This window comes from Lacerta agilis, chromosome 6 (assembly GCF_009819535.1).
Source record: "Lacerta agilis isolate rLacAgi1 chromosome 6, rLacAgi1.pri, whole genome shotgun sequence".
NCBI classification, from domain to species: domain Eukaryota; kingdom Metazoa; phylum Chordata; class Lepidosauria; order Squamata; family Lacertidae; genus Lacerta; species Lacerta agilis.
In genome coordinates, this window is record NC_046317.1 from 20779046 (window position 1) to 20794213 (window position 15168).

The 15168-nt window shown below is 40.4% G+C and overlaps 1 protein-coding gene across 1 annotated transcript; it reads right to left on the reverse strand.

Moving 5' to 3' along the window:
* Positions 1–719: 719 nt before the first annotated feature.
* F3 (coagulation factor III, tissue factor) lies at positions 720–10860 on the reverse strand. The gene is made up of 6 exons (XM_033151564.1): positions 10716–10860; positions 7434–7548; positions 5599–5786; positions 3421–3605; positions 1949–2108; positions 720–979 (listed from the first exon to the last, which is right to left on the reverse strand). The coding sequence occupies exons 1-6, from the start codon at positions 10789–10791 to the stop codon at positions 834–836; spliced, it is 870 nt and encodes a 289-aa protein (XP_033007455.1). The 5' UTR covers positions 10792–10860; the 3' UTR covers positions 720–833.
* Positions 10861–15168: the final 4308 nt, after the last annotated feature.

The following is a 15168-nucleotide window of genomic DNA, read 5'->3' on the forward strand; positions in this document are numbered from 1 at the left end:
AGTGCAATATATACAAAAATAAACACCCATTCATAAAAATCATAAATATAACATTGATTGTACACAGTAACACAAAGAATCTCAAATTACATCGACTTTGTTTATAGACATACGCCATCTTAAATAGTTAATTTTGTCTCTGTCCAGCAGTTAATAATCAGTATAAATTTAAAGTGCTTATACATAACAGGTATGATATGCTGTACGTATTCAGGTATTTCAAGGTGGATGCCGATAACGTTGGTCATCAACTTTGGGGAACTTCAAAGTCAGTTTCAGAACTTTCAAACTTTACAGCACGTACCTGGATCTGGCACATTCTAATGTTCTACATTGATTCGCACCATAACACATTATATAAAGTCTGGCAAGAGTGTAAAACCCTTTCCTTACACTTACAGCATCTTATAACTCGTACCAGCTAATGTACCCAGAGCCATCTAAATATACACCCAAAGTGCAAAAGAAACAGTAGTATTTGCACCATATCTGTCAGCTAACACATTTTAAAACAAGTTATCACAGTTGCTGCTGAATAAAACAGGTTTTTAAAATAGTGTTTTAACTATAAATGTTTCACAGAAACAACAAATGCCCCTTGATTGAAGGGTCTGTGGTCATTGCTTCCACAGGAGAATTTCTTATGGAGTTATAAAATCATAGAATTGGAAGGAACCACAAGGGTCATCTAGTTCACCACCTTGCAATGCAGGAATCTTTTGCCCAACATGGGACTTGAACCCACAACCCTGATATTAAGAGTCTCATGCTCTACTGACTGAGCTGTCGCCTTTGCAGCAATAACGCCGATTTATCTTTAGTGTTTCTCCCCCTTATGCATTTAGGGGTGCACTCTCTTTATTTGTTGCTGCAGGCTTTGATCTTGTGCATTTATATGCAACCACAGATAAAATAATAATTAGAGCGATGACTCCAACCGCAACAGCCGCTATTATAAGAATTACTTCCAATTCAAGACCTGGAGAAGAAGAAAAAAAAGACACAAAGTCAGTTCAAGGAAATGCTTTTCACCCAACAGCTATTGGCTGTGTTTTCAGAATAAAACTAATCTGGATTCTAAACCTGAAATACATTGAGCTGTTTCTCTTGAAGGCTAACATCTTAAGAGTCCTAAGCAGGGCATCACGTTAGTTTAATTATGTGTCTGTAACAATCATATATAAAGCAGGGCTGGTGTTTTAACATGGGATACACAATGTGGTCAATGGAACTGAACCTTTCTCTAACGCAGCTCCCCATGTTTGCTGCTTAAACCAAGCAGCCCGCATCATTCTTGTGACGTCTAATTGGTCTGTAGTCCTCAAAAAAGCCCACACCCCTTTAATGTGGAATCAGTCCTTCTGCCAAGCAGGATGTATTTTTTTATAGATTTGCTCCAATGCAGGACTCAAAAGTTGGTTAGAACCTGCCTACATGTTCAGAACAATGTGATACACCCCTTCTAGGACTTTCAGGTCCTCCACATTTAAGGCTTTAACCATATGCACAGCCAAGTTTCATTGGGATTTGCTTCTGATTAAAGCTTACAAAGAATTGTGCTACATAGTTAACATATGTATGCCTTAGATGTTTTGCATTGGGAAATAGTATGGAAATTTGTGGCATATATGAGTGATAAAGTTCTCCTGGGATGGTGATACTTCTGGATATGAATTTGGCTCGGGAGGGGGGATGGACAATCCTTGTGAAAGGAAGAAAGTGACCAGATGAAAACATAATTTTGGGAAAGGAAACTACTTCTGACTATCTGCAGTGCCAACTCTGCAGCAGCAAGAAATAGGTAAAACAGTGAATGCACCTAGAGATCAGTGTGCAACAGCTTTCACAGAAAGCAGTCTAAACTGAAATCCGTCAGCAAGGGCTTAAAGTAATTTGACAGGAATGATTTATATACCAAAGGCTAAGTTTGTGGTGTCACGATACATACCATCCAGCTCATCTCTTCTAACACTAGTACATTTTACACTGCTTATTTGGCCGTTACGGTTTGTTGAACGTGACGGAACAGTAGCTTGAACATAGAAGCAGTAGTTCTTCTCTTTGTCGATACTGATTTCAAAGAGGTTGCTTTTTGTGTTTACCGATTTCTACAATCAGAAAAAAAGTATTTAAAGATGTATTTGTAAGTAATGTAGTTCTTTCACACTGAATACAGATTATGCAAGTCCAAAGTACATAGTAAGTTAAAGGCTCAAAGGTGAAAAGGTACTTTCATCTTAATAGTCATATCATTAAATAAAAACAAGTGGTTGTAGGAACAGGAAGTTAATAGCTGTACGCTGGTGGTGGTTGTTAACTCTTGAATTTTGTTGTACTGGGTTTGTTTAAACTGATTGTTTCATTGTAAATTGAACTGTATGTTTAATGTCTGACGTTCATAAAATTGTGTATTTGTTACTAATGAAGGTTGCCTTGGAAACACCATTTTCTTGAAAGCAGCTTTCAACATATTTCAAATACTTAAATATACTAGGTTAAGATAAAGACAGATCTGTTTGTAAATGTGTAACAAATTTAAGGAAGAGTATCATCATCAGCCTCTACTTTTAAGTACCTAACATTAACCTTTTTGCAATATGAAAAGGTCAATACTTAATACGGATTGAAATTTTAACGTCAAAAACAAAAGAAGATAAATATATGTTAACTTTGGTCTCCTTTAACTTTTTATGCAAAGGCATAAACTTTATGGTTTAAATAATAGAGTTTGCAGGGTTATACCATTCAAATACAATATCAGGGCACACTGACAATAAAATATGAAATAAGCTAAAAGCAGCAGTTCTGCAAAAGTAGTGTCCAAATAAAAACAGACCAACACTAATCTGAAAGTCTGTAAAGATAAGAAGGTATTTACTTAGGGCTAGAAAGGCATAATAAGAACCTAAAAAGATCTCTGCTGGCACCCATTTAGTCCTGCATTCTTTTCTAAGCTTATATCTATGAGAAACGCAAAAGCAGAACCTCTCCCCCACTTTGAGATTTCCAGGAACAGGCATTCAAAGGCACACTGCCTCCAACAGCAGAGGAAGAACATAGCCTTATCCTCCAGGAATTTATCTGGTCATATTTTAAAGCCATCCAAGTCAGGGGTCATCACTACCTCTTGTGGGAGCAAATTCCGCCAGAATAGGCACCAGGAAACCCTATTTTGGGACAGCATTCCAAAAATTAGAGTGCTGCCCCTCTAAGTCCCTCTCTTCAATAGCACCATACTTCAGATGACTGGGGGATCTGGAGAAGAACCTCCGACGAGAATATTAAAGTACTGAACTCTTTTTAAGGCTATAGTCCATTTCTTTTAAGTAGAAATTTAGTTCAGATTGCCAACTTGTCCTTTGTACTTATTATAAACATTAAAGAAATTAAAGACTTGGGATATTGAAAACAGATGCTCACCTTTCCTGTACTTTGATCTTTCCAATAGTACAGTGTGTATTCTAGATCATCTTTGAATATGTCCCTAATACTTCGAAAGCTCCCATTTCCTTCAAATCTGTAAGGCGTTAGAGGATCCGCTATCTCCACTTTCAAAGTTTTCTCTTTTTGTTCAAAGCTTTTGATTGTTGGAACGCCAATCTCAGCTGGAAGAGAAGTGGTTTTTTTACTGATTAAAAATCAACTCCAAGCAGGTTTTTTTTTTTTTTTCAAATTTCAAAATTTTAATTAATTTTTCTGTTTTACAATTTCAAATAAACATTTAACAAACTTTAAAATATACGACGACTTCCCTTCTTCTCTTTCCATAGTTCATTTTACATATTATACATCCCTGCATATTTTACTGTAACCATTCAAATCAATTTCCCACTTTTACATCCATCAAGGATTATTTACTCTGTTGAATTTATTTTAATGCTGCCAGCGTTTTCAGCTGTACACAGTTATTTTCCATATACTCAAAAAATGTTTTTCAATCTTCTTTAAACATATGTTCTTCTTGCTCTCTTTTTATGTATGTTAGATCTGCAAGTTGTGCATATTCTGTCAACTTAAGTTGCCAATCCTCTTTAGTTACCTCGCTCACTATCCATTTTGGGACTAAGAAAACACGGGCCCCAATTGTTGCATACGTAAATAACCTTTTCTGGCACCTGGGAATTTCAGTCCTGGTTATCCCCAGCAGAAAGGACTTCCTAGCGGGTTTTATTACCAAACATCCACAGTAAGCTTTCAGGACTGTGCTGTAAAGCTTTGCTGCGCTATATTCTCATGGCATAATTAAGGAGATGACTTAGGGGAGGCCTAAGCTCAACAACTCTGGCTTCCTAAAAAAAGTTCAACAACTCTGGTCAATCCAATGTGTAGATCACTGCCAGTTGTTGTTTTTTTTAAATAGTGGGAGTAGATTGCAGTCTCTTGGTAGTTGGACAGCCCTGACTTAGGGCATCATAGAGAAGGGCAAGAGGAAAAACTTTTTCAGCTTGAGGGCCACACTTTCTCATAGGCAGCCTTCCAGGGGCCGCATGCCAGTGGAGCAAGCAGAGCAATTTAAACAGTGTTCACTCTTCACAGTAGGCTACATTTCAGCTACAGAAAAATAAAAGGTTTCTACATGTCCATCTCTCCCATTCAGGAAAGTGAGAAGCATGATCACAATTGAAGGACACATTTTCACCAGGCAAAAGCACTTGAGGGTACACAGCAGAGCCAGTGTGGGGCCTGGGAGAATCTGCAGTTAGGTCTAAAGGGTGACATTTGGTAGCTGGGCCTGAGGTTCCCCACTCCTGTCACAAAACTTGACCTGAAGACTGGTTTGCTTGCCGTACAAGCACTTACAATGCGGTGCACCACAGTGTGTCATAAATCATGATGTTATTAGTAACAACAGAAAGAGAGAAATGAAAGGTGGCACTGTTTGGCATCTTTTGTATGGGAGGGAGATTTTGGCTATGTCTCCTCGTTCCATGGGCCCAGCATGTTGGTTGGCATGCCTGTCTGCGTAAGAACCAATGTACATCAACAAGAATCCTACGATACAAACTCTGCAAGCTATGGTACAAAACGCAGGACCAAAATGGTATCCCAGGTAGGATGGTCTAGTGAGAAAGTACACATTATACAGCCACTTATGTGAGTTAGTATCTCAGCATTATTTAAACAATATGTGTGTGCTGTGAGGGGATTGCCAGTTTAATTGAAGCGGAGGAGGGGGAAGAGGTTTAATCTTTCCCTCTGCTGTGCCATTTTCCCTACCAATAGTACTACACACGGAAGAAAGAGGTACAGGGTTGTCCTCAGTTTTTCTCACCATGGTGCAGGCAGCAGGAGCAGCAAAGGAAAAGGCGATTTTGACTGTGGGAATGGTGCAGAGGAAGTATTCTCACCATTGCTGCTCCTAGTCAAATTAGCCTACAGCTGCATTTAATGCATGGATTTCCTGCACAACTAATGTTTTGTTCCTTAACTGTGAATTTCAGGACTGCATAGCGGACAGATGGGATGCTTTCTCTATATAAACTTTCATACGGGTCTGGTGCATGCACAAGTATCTCAACACGTTGTAAGACTTAGAATCTGTATGCAGAGCCCCATGCTGTAAAAAAAACAAATAGGATCTAATATTTTTTTACTTACTTTGGGCGTAAGGTATGAACTCTGAAGACACTTCATAAGGCGGGATATCAAAATCATCAGGGTCCCTGTTTGGCACTTCAGAATATATGCGAGCAACGTAGACATCTTTTACATCCTTCAGCGCATTTGTAACGTCGCATTCTGTTGCTGAAGTGTGAATGCATATTTTCTTCCGAACTAATCGGTCCCTGTAAAGATCAAGAGCATACTGCATTAGTTAATATTTCATACAATGAAAGTATTTCACTATAATGAAGTTTGCCTGTTTTGTGTTTTGTAAGCAGGCCCAATCAAATTAACAAAACCAGCTGTGAGCTTGTCTGTGTCTGTTAATATGCAATGAAGAGTATAATTAGGGAGATAAAAGTTTCACGCCTGCGAATTAATAGGAAATAGCCACTTCCAATAACTTTACTTATAGGGCAACTTTGTTAATTAAAACACAGTAGGTAGCAGGACAATGCATAGCTTTGATATCTTGGTTGATATACTGGAACATAGGGAGCTGCCTTATACCAAGTCCGGCTAACAGTCCATCTAGCTCAGCATTTGTCAACAATGATGGGTAGCAGCTTTCCAGGGTGTCAGACAGGTGATATTCTCAGTTCTACCTGGAAATATCAGGATGTGACTTTCAAATGCAAACTGTGTACTCTCCACTGAGCTATCATTCCTTCCTGAATTGTTAATCATTAACAACCTTAGTGTAATTCCTAGATATTACACATAACTAAGTATGAAATTTCATATTAGCAATGACAGGTAGCTAACTACAAAGGTCTGAAGTAAGCGCAGCACAGTATTTATCAAAATTAGATCATTTCCCCCCAGAAATACCATGTTGTTCATGAAAGATTCACCAACAGTAAGTATTTTACATAAGGCACAATTCTAGGCAACCTGTTTTTGCCAAAAGTTAGCAGAAAGCACCACCATACAGTGCTTGTCAGATACAAAGTACAATGCTATTTACATCAGTATTTTCTGAGCAGTTCTCTTTGCTTAAAAACAAAACAAAAGCAGCACCCAAAGTAATCATTTTAAAACTTATCGATCTTCATCATTTCCTTTAGCTTAGCTGATCTAGTGGAAAAGAAAAACAGTGCCCCCGAAGGCACTTTGAAACTCATGCAGAGTCTAGATGGGGAACCTGTGGCCTTCCAGGTGTTGTTTGACTCCAACTCCCCATCAGCCGCAGCCAGCATGGCCAATAGTCAGGGATGATGGCAACTGTATTCCAGCAACATCTGGCATTGCCACAGGTTTCCCACTCCTGGTCTAATATTAGCAATTGTACCAAGTTCTGCTGCTGGGATTCCATAGTTCGGTTAGACACTGGTGAGCATGCACAACTTACAGCACAGGGCATATTACACAGGTCAGCGATATAGACTGGCACAAAGCTACTACAATTACCAAATGGTGACTTGCATTCATGTGCAAGCACCCTTGTTAAAGGTAATCCCATGTAAATTGCTTTTTTTTGCCTTGGAGGCAACAGGAGGATGTGGAGAGAAAAAGAAATTACCAGTTACTTACCAATTATTTAGGAACAAATTCTACTTAATATGCAAACAGACTAATTAGGCCTTGTGGATTTTTTTTTTAAACGGGACTAGAAAGGTTCAGATCTCAAGTCTTCATCCTCAAATCTGCATTCAACTGTGGCTTTGCTTTGGGGGGGGTATGTGTGTGTGTGAAGGGAGGTAAGAGAGTATGCATTAAACTGCAGCCTTATGCAAAGTCAGTGAAACCAATTGTTCTTACTTTCAAATAGCTACACTAAGACCAGGCTAGACGCATGGTAGCAATCTCCATGTTTATGTTCAACTTACCCATCTATTTCAACTGTATAAAAATAGTTGACTGGCTTGGGCTCCCATTGTAGTATTGTCTTAAAATTGATGGATGACCAGGTAATGTTGACTGCTTTCATTACTTCAGAGTTGCCTTTAAAAGTAGAAATAGAACAAGGATTAGTCAGGCAATATATGGCTTACCCCATGGCCCGCAGTTCTTTGTGTGCAACAAATGGCTAAGGGTTTAACTACAAAACGTATCAGTTTATCAGTTTCATGGCCATTCACAAAGCTTACAGATGGTACCAAGATTCCCAATCTCTTTCTCATGACTAGTTCCCAGGGTTGGACAGGAGTGACTGTTAAGTCAGTCCGAATCTGCATGGTGGATATGCCCAAAATATTTTAGCAGTATTGCCGTAGTACTTTTGCTGGACGACAACTTCCACAGGGCAGTGTCCGAATGCTTCCATACCGCTGGAACAAGAGATTTGTGCTGGCAGAAGAGAACCTCCCTTCTTCTCCAAGCCCCAACCCTGGCATGCCCTCAAAATCAGCTCTGGAGAAGATTTTGGAGAGCATGTGGGAGAAGAAGAGAAAAGGGATATGCTGCTGTGCCAGAAGAACCAATATTCCCCCGCCATTGGCCATTCTAGCTGGGCTGATGGGAACTGGGAGTCAACACCCGGAGGGCCACAAGTTTCTCATTTCTGACCTGAGATTTTGGCAGAGGAAAATGTGGACTCACACTCCCATTGTATTTATTCATGGAGAGTTAGTCTTATAAGTGGCTGGATGTTTGAAGCCTCCAGCTGTTGGGGAGAAACAATGGGAGAGGGGTATTGACTTCATGTCCTGCTTGTGAGCATCTCTGTATGTAGTATCGGATTGGCCACTATGGGGAACAGGATGGTAGGCTCAATGGACCTTAGCAAAATAACCCTTTTTCCAATGCTGAATATGCAGAGAAGGTTGATTTACTTATGCTCCACTTCCAGTCAGATTTCTTTTCTATTCAGGGATATTTATATGCTCCTCACAGTCTCAGCTTCACAACATTGTTTATTATTCTGGGAACAGTCTGTAATTTTCCTCAAGCTTTAAATCCATTCTAAGGCTTGACAAAAATGTTTTATTAAGAGGGTTCCCAAGCTTTAGAAGCAATAATTTAGATTTTGGTCATTAAAAACTGGCAGATTACATTCAGCTATATGGGCCATCAATTATTATTTTTGTTATGCATGCTTCCATTCTTGTTGAAAAACAAATTGCAAGAAAAGACACTGTACAAACTAAAACTATACATAAACTGAATTCTGTTTACAATGAGCATGTACTCCTTAGTATATCCACTTAACAATCATTCTTTATAGAATAGATGTATTAATACCCAAATTAGAAAATTAAATAAAAACAAACAAATATATACACTTCAGAAAATGAAGAGCAAGGTATTAGGAGGTAATGATCAAGTTTAAGTGTTTTGTACTGGGTTTTTTAATGTAGTGAATTGCTATGTAATTAAGAACAAAAAAACTCAGGTTTAGAGAACTGGCAGGAATGGTACCCTAATACCCTTATTAGATCCAGCTAAAGACGACAACACTGTGACCTAATTAGCTAGCTTTAGAAAGTGAGGCAAGACAGCACAGACATTTTGTCAATAAAATTGTTGCAACTAACAGTGCAAATTGTTTAAAATATTGTTCTTCAATATTTATTTCAGGACTGTTACAATATTAAGATTTCACTAATCATTTCCAGACAAAACTCATTATAACAAAAACAGCTAAAAATGTACACTTCTGAGGCATCCAACAATCTTAGTTCATAATTCTAGCCTGTGTCTGTGATGTATGTGTACAATTAATAATTCAATGAAATTCCCAAAAATTCCACATTCTACTGTCTGTTCTGAGCAATGCATTTATTTTATAGGACAATACCTCAGTATATTTGCTCCCGTGATATCCACAAAAACCAAATTCACACATCACATAGAACTAGACAAATACAATGCCATTAAGCCACAGAATCGCCAAATGATTTCAGGTAGAAAATGGTCTTGTAGAAAAAAGTTGGGAAATGGGGTGGAGGAACATGTGTAGACAGGTGCTTATTGTGGGATCAGTGCTGTTAATGCATGCATATTTTATACGTGACATTAGCATCAAAATGCTAGCCCTTATTCCCCCACTCCAACTGGATTTACCTTTTCCACAAAATCCAATGAAATAAAAAACACCTGTTGCCAGCAACCCATTCACAATGTATGAATAATCTGTTTTGAGCCTCCATTGGAAATGCCTGAAAACCTGTGTCTCTGTGTTAGTTTTCTTTTAAAGGTTCTACCGGGAAAACATTAATATTGAAAGGCTTGCATATCTATAAATATTGTCCTTGAACGTCATGAACATCCCTCGTAATAATTTAAAGCGACCACCATATTTCCAAACACAGCCAACACACTCCATACCTTTCACACTATTTCATCCTCCCACTTTATCTCTTGTACCCAGGTAGCTCCAGCTCCGGAGGCTAGGACCCAAACCAACGGATTCAAATCGCAAGAAAGGAGATTTCGACTAAACACCAGGAACAACTTTTTGACAGTAAGAGCTGTTTGACAGCAGAATGGACTCCCACAAGAACACACTCTCTTTCCTTGCAGGTTTTTAAGCAAGAGATTGGATGGCCATCATGTCACGGATGCTTCAGTTGAGATTTGTGCACAAGGGCCATCTCCTAGGGGCTGAGATCCCTTCCGCCCCAATATAATAGTGGAGGCCCCCCTCCAAGTTGATGGGCACTGCCATACAAATGGGCGTGTGTGTGTGTGTGTGTGCCCCATCATTTGATCGATTATGCGGGGCACAGCTTACCTGGGCCCCCAAATATTTTATTCAAGTTGGCACCCCTGGATTCCTCCATTGCAGGGTAGTAGGACTAGATTATCCTCGGGGTACCTTCAAACTCTACAATTGCATATAGGATTGTGGCCTCAGTCTGCCCAAACTAGAACAGAGCGCACCCCTTTAATGCACAACCCCCCTCTGTCCGAGGTACTATAAACAAGCGGGAAGTAGCTCGGCTGGAAAAACGGCGAAAAAATTTCTTCCCCAGGTTGGCATGCATAGGGCTGAGCTTATGCAAGTCCATGCACGCAAAAATCCAGCGGGGTCCCGCCTGGTTCCCTCGGAGGCGCAATATTGTGCGCCCGCGCAACCTGGTGCGGCGAAGCGTTCCAGAAAGGAGAGCGAGCGAGAGAGAGAGCAAGAGCGAGAAGGCTGCGACGGTCTCGCGCCTTCCTCGACTCACCTGAGCTGAGGCGCGCCAGGCAGAGCAGCGCGCAGAGGAGAAGCAGCGCCCGGCTGCTATTGGTGGCGCCCGCCATCCCTTCGAACGTCCGGCGACAGGGGAAAAAATAAAAAAAAACCGTTGCGCGTGTGGTGTACGTGTCGCGCGCGAGCAAAACAATCAGGCGCGGAAGCAAGTTTCGCCTCTCTCTCTTATACTACCGGCCCCCACCTCGGGAAAGTCCGGGGTTAGACGGGGAGGGATGGCTGGACGGAGTGTGTTCTGCGTGAGTCACCCGGTGGCTGGCTGGCTGTGATTCAGCTCCCACACCCCCGCGGCGCAGACGAGCGGGCCGCTCCTTCCTTCCCTGCCCCTCGCCGCGCGTAGGCCAGGTGAGGGAGAGGCCGAGAGCGAGGCTTCCCGCCTTTTTTTTCTTGCCCAGGTCCCTTGGCAACGGCGGGCGAAAAGGGAAAGAAAGCGCTGAGGGAGATATTGGGGGGGGGCGAAGCAAAGCGGCGCCTTTCTTTGAGGAAAGAGAAGGAGAACTTCCGACTGAGGCCGGGCGCTTTGCCTAGCCTAGAGAGCAATCCGCCCCCTGTAGTTCCCCTTGAACGAGCAGCGAAGGACACGACCTCGGCGGCACTATAGAAACGGGCGCGGCCACTCGACATCTTCCCTTAGGCAGTCCTAAAATTAACCGCTGCCGGGAGGGGGGAGGAGACACCCATATGGACCTCGAGGGTCATCTAGTCCAACCCTCCCCTCGCTAATTTCTTCCCCTCGAGTGGGTCCAGTCCAGCAAATCCCACCCAGGGAAAATTTCTTTTCCATAAATTTCCTAGTTGTTTTTTCCCCCCTAGAGAGGCTTATGAATGAAACCTGTTGATCTGAGTCGTTGGCAGCAGGTATTTTGCAACATTAAAACTGCAAGCGCAACTTGCGAAGCTAAGCAGGGCCCCGATATGGTTTCAAATTGGATTGGGGACGGTGTGTTGAGACGGTGAGGTTAGGCTAGATGACTCTTCAGGGCTCCTTCCAGCTCTACAATTCTATGATTCTGTGGGTGGGTGGATTTTTCTATGGTGGGCAAATCTGGATTCGATTATTTTATTTATTTTTTAAATCAGTAAGAAACTATTATTATCATGGTCATTTTTCATACAGAATGGTTATTGATATAAGCACATACAAAATGCAGAAAGAATAATGAATGTAAAAATACAAATTGAAAAATAAAATGAGAATACAGAGGGGAGGGGAAAACCATAAAAATATTTAAATACTGCTATATCACAAAAAGTCAAAAGTGGTACAAGGTGGGTGGAAAGAGTTTGGTATTTTGAGACCCACGACGTTATGTGGACACTGTAACAAGCTTATATGCGTGAGGAGCACCAACCCCACAATAACAGCCACCTGGAAGTACCTGTACTTTCTCAGGACTCACTCAAATGGTAGTTTGGTTGTATGTTCTTAGGTGCTTTTTCACTTATTTCAGTATCTCCAAGCTGTGAAAAGCAGTAACTGAGGAATTTCTCACTACTACGCAGCCAGTTAAAGTAGTGGAGGCTGACCTGATTCAGGCCATGGGTTGCAGTACCTGTTGGGCAAACCCTTGAAAGACAGCATTTATTTCATGGATTTGGGGGAGAGAAATTTGGCTGTATTGTTGGAAGGGACATACACCTGTTTGTGATTTTGTGCGAATAGGTAGTAGGATGGTGCTAAATTTGTTTTGAATATAATAAAAAATGCAAACATGTAAGGTGTTATCTTTAAATATCAATGTCTGTGAATCTAGAAAAACTGCCAATTTTTTTTTTGCTGCACAAAACTATGAGATGTAATGGAAGATAAGTATCAGTTAAACAGGCTGATTATGATGCAAATATTTTCTGTTTCAGTCCAGTACACAGTTGGCTTCTGAAATCCTATTGAACTTTGCTGAATTCATTTCATATGATGCCATTCCAGAAATTAAAGACCTCTGAGAAAGAAGTAGAGAGAATGTGAATATTTCCAACTGAATGTTCATTCAAAGAATTAGGTCTGTGAATTTATTTATTTATATAGAATACTTATATATTGCCTCATCAAAATGCCTTTAAAATAATGGGATAATCATTTTAGCTCAGCTGCAGCTAAAAAGATACATAGGTGTTTAAAGATATACATGTGTGGAAGATAAAGTGCCACCATAAGGCAGCTTCATATGTTCGTTAAAAGATAAAGTTAAAATAAATACAGCACTTTACCATAGAACCTATGCTGAAGGAAAGAAAAAATCAAAATAATTATAGGAAGCTTCTTTAGATTCCAATCTAATAAAAAGTGAGTTAAGTAGAATTAAGTAAAGTTTAATTATTGGTATGTGTGGGAGAAGAAAGGGAGACAGAAGTAGGGAAAAGATCTGCATTCTTGGTATATATTCTTCAAAGTGTTTGGTACATTCCTTTGAAGGCTCAGCACATTCTTTAATGTAAAATTCTTTATAGTCACTTCAGCATCATTTTACGGGAAAGAAAACATTAATGGATCATGCCCAGTTAATCTTGGTATGTGCTCTTATTTTACTGCTTTATAAATTCAGTTGTGCATAAAATTCTAATATAATCCCAATTAATGTAAATTTGAGATTAAATTTCAGTATGCTAGCTAAACACTGTCTGTGCTTTGCACTGCATTGCTCAGAGTCTTGCCAAGAAATATTTTTAATACACTATGAATGCAAAATTGTCACTTAGTTGTCATGATATGTCAGTCTTTAGTTTACTTCAGGCTGTAAGTCAGTGGTAGAGCATCTGCTTTCCATGCAAACAGTCTCATGTTCAATTCCTAGCATCACTAGGTAGGGCTGGGAGAGACTCTTGACTGAAACCCTGGGGAGCTGCTGTCAATCAGTGTAAACAATATTGAGTTAGATGGCCCAATGGCCTAACTTTTTATAAGGTAGCTTACTTTGTTTACTTCAGTTACCATGGCTGCTGCAGGCAGGAAAACCTGTGCTGAGTTTGGCAACAATATATCAATAAGTGATCAAACGTATGCCTAAAAATGGGCAAAGTCATGCCAAAGACATATTTCAGTCTACCATCTTGAATCAAATTGGTGCCTGGCATCCAAATATCAGTGAAGTCCAGCACCCAAACCCCGACCCCTTGCCTAGTATCTTGAGAGACAGCTGAACCTATGGCAAAAAACCAGGCAAAGTCTTCCACTTCAGTCTGCCATCTTGATTCAAAATGGCATGTGGAATCTAAATGGTATCAGAATTCACTGCCCCTACGTTAGCAACCTTCGTGTTGAGTTTGGCAATGAGACAAATTGAACCTATGCTGAAAAATGGGTAAAGCCATACCAAAATGATTTTTCAGTGCACCATCTTAATTCAGAATGGTGGCTGTTGATCAAACATCAACAAACTTTGCCACCTCACTTCAAGATCCTTGTGCCAAGTTTGGTACCAAAATACTGAAAGGCGGCCAAATATATGCCAAAAAAATGTGAAGTCACAACATAAGCATGTTTTGATCTGCCATCTTGATTCAAAGTAGTTCTCAGAATCCAAACAGTGACAAAGTCCACCAGCCCCACTTTGAGTACCCTCCCAACTAGTACACCCACATTACTTAATGTAATATAGTTGTATCAAGTTTTATGGACTCCTACGGGGTAGTCTTTGATATTGCCAATAATGAATAACACATTCCTCTTCCACATGCCTGTGCCACGTTAGCTGTATATGGGAGTCCTGGTACTACTGCACTACCAGACCCATGTTACTGTAGTACATAAAATAAGATCTGGGGCATTCTTTACCCACTGTCTGGAGCAGACCTCAACACTTATGAATTTTAAAACCTGGTGCTCATTCCCCTCTTTCCTACACTCATAGCTAACTAGGAATTGTTTTGGTTTTTTTAATGCTGGGACTTCTGCCCCCGCCCCCAGTAGTCTTATGAGAGCAGGTCTACCTTTAACAGGGATGGTGACTTCTATGTGCTGTTAATGATTGATGAGTTCTGTTTCCTATTATTATAGCATCCAAACTCCCTCCAGGAGTCCAGTACAGTGGATCAAGGGTCTGGATTGCTCTTTTATTTTAGATAATGTAGTTAAGGCTGCAGTCCATAGCCTATCATGTACCAGTACAGATCCAAGTCAACAACTACGCCTGAAGCCCAACTGAGCTAGGATTTACCAGTTTTAATGTCAGTGTAGACTTAATGTCAAAATGTGGCTAAAAACACAGAGGATAAAGCAGTTTTAAGGGGGGCCTTTCTGAACAACAGTGGAGGGACAGCTTATTCCTATTGTCTGATCCCTTACCTATATCATAGTCTTTGAGTGCTGTGTGTGCACCAGCAGAAAATACATTCTGTACTGTTTAACACAAAACGATTGGTGATTGAGTTAGGATAACGTGGCAAATATTCTGTGTTAATTATTTTTAAATGCAATGTTATGAACATGT

Excerpts from the sequence above, each read along its gene's own strand:
- F3 (XM_033151564.1), bottom strand. The coding sequence starts at position 10,791 with ATGGCGGGCGCCACCAATAGCAGCCGGGCGCTGCTTCTCCTCTGCGCG. Across the intron at positions 3,606-5,598 it reads GTTCATACCTTACGCCCAAA|CTGAGATTGGCGTTCCAACA; the intron begins GTAAGTAAAAAA and ends CTTCTCTTCCAG. Across the intron at positions 2,109-3,420 it reads AAGATCAAAGTACAGGAAAG|AAATCGGTAAACACAAAAAG; the intron begins GTGAGCATCTGT and ends TTCTGATTGTAG.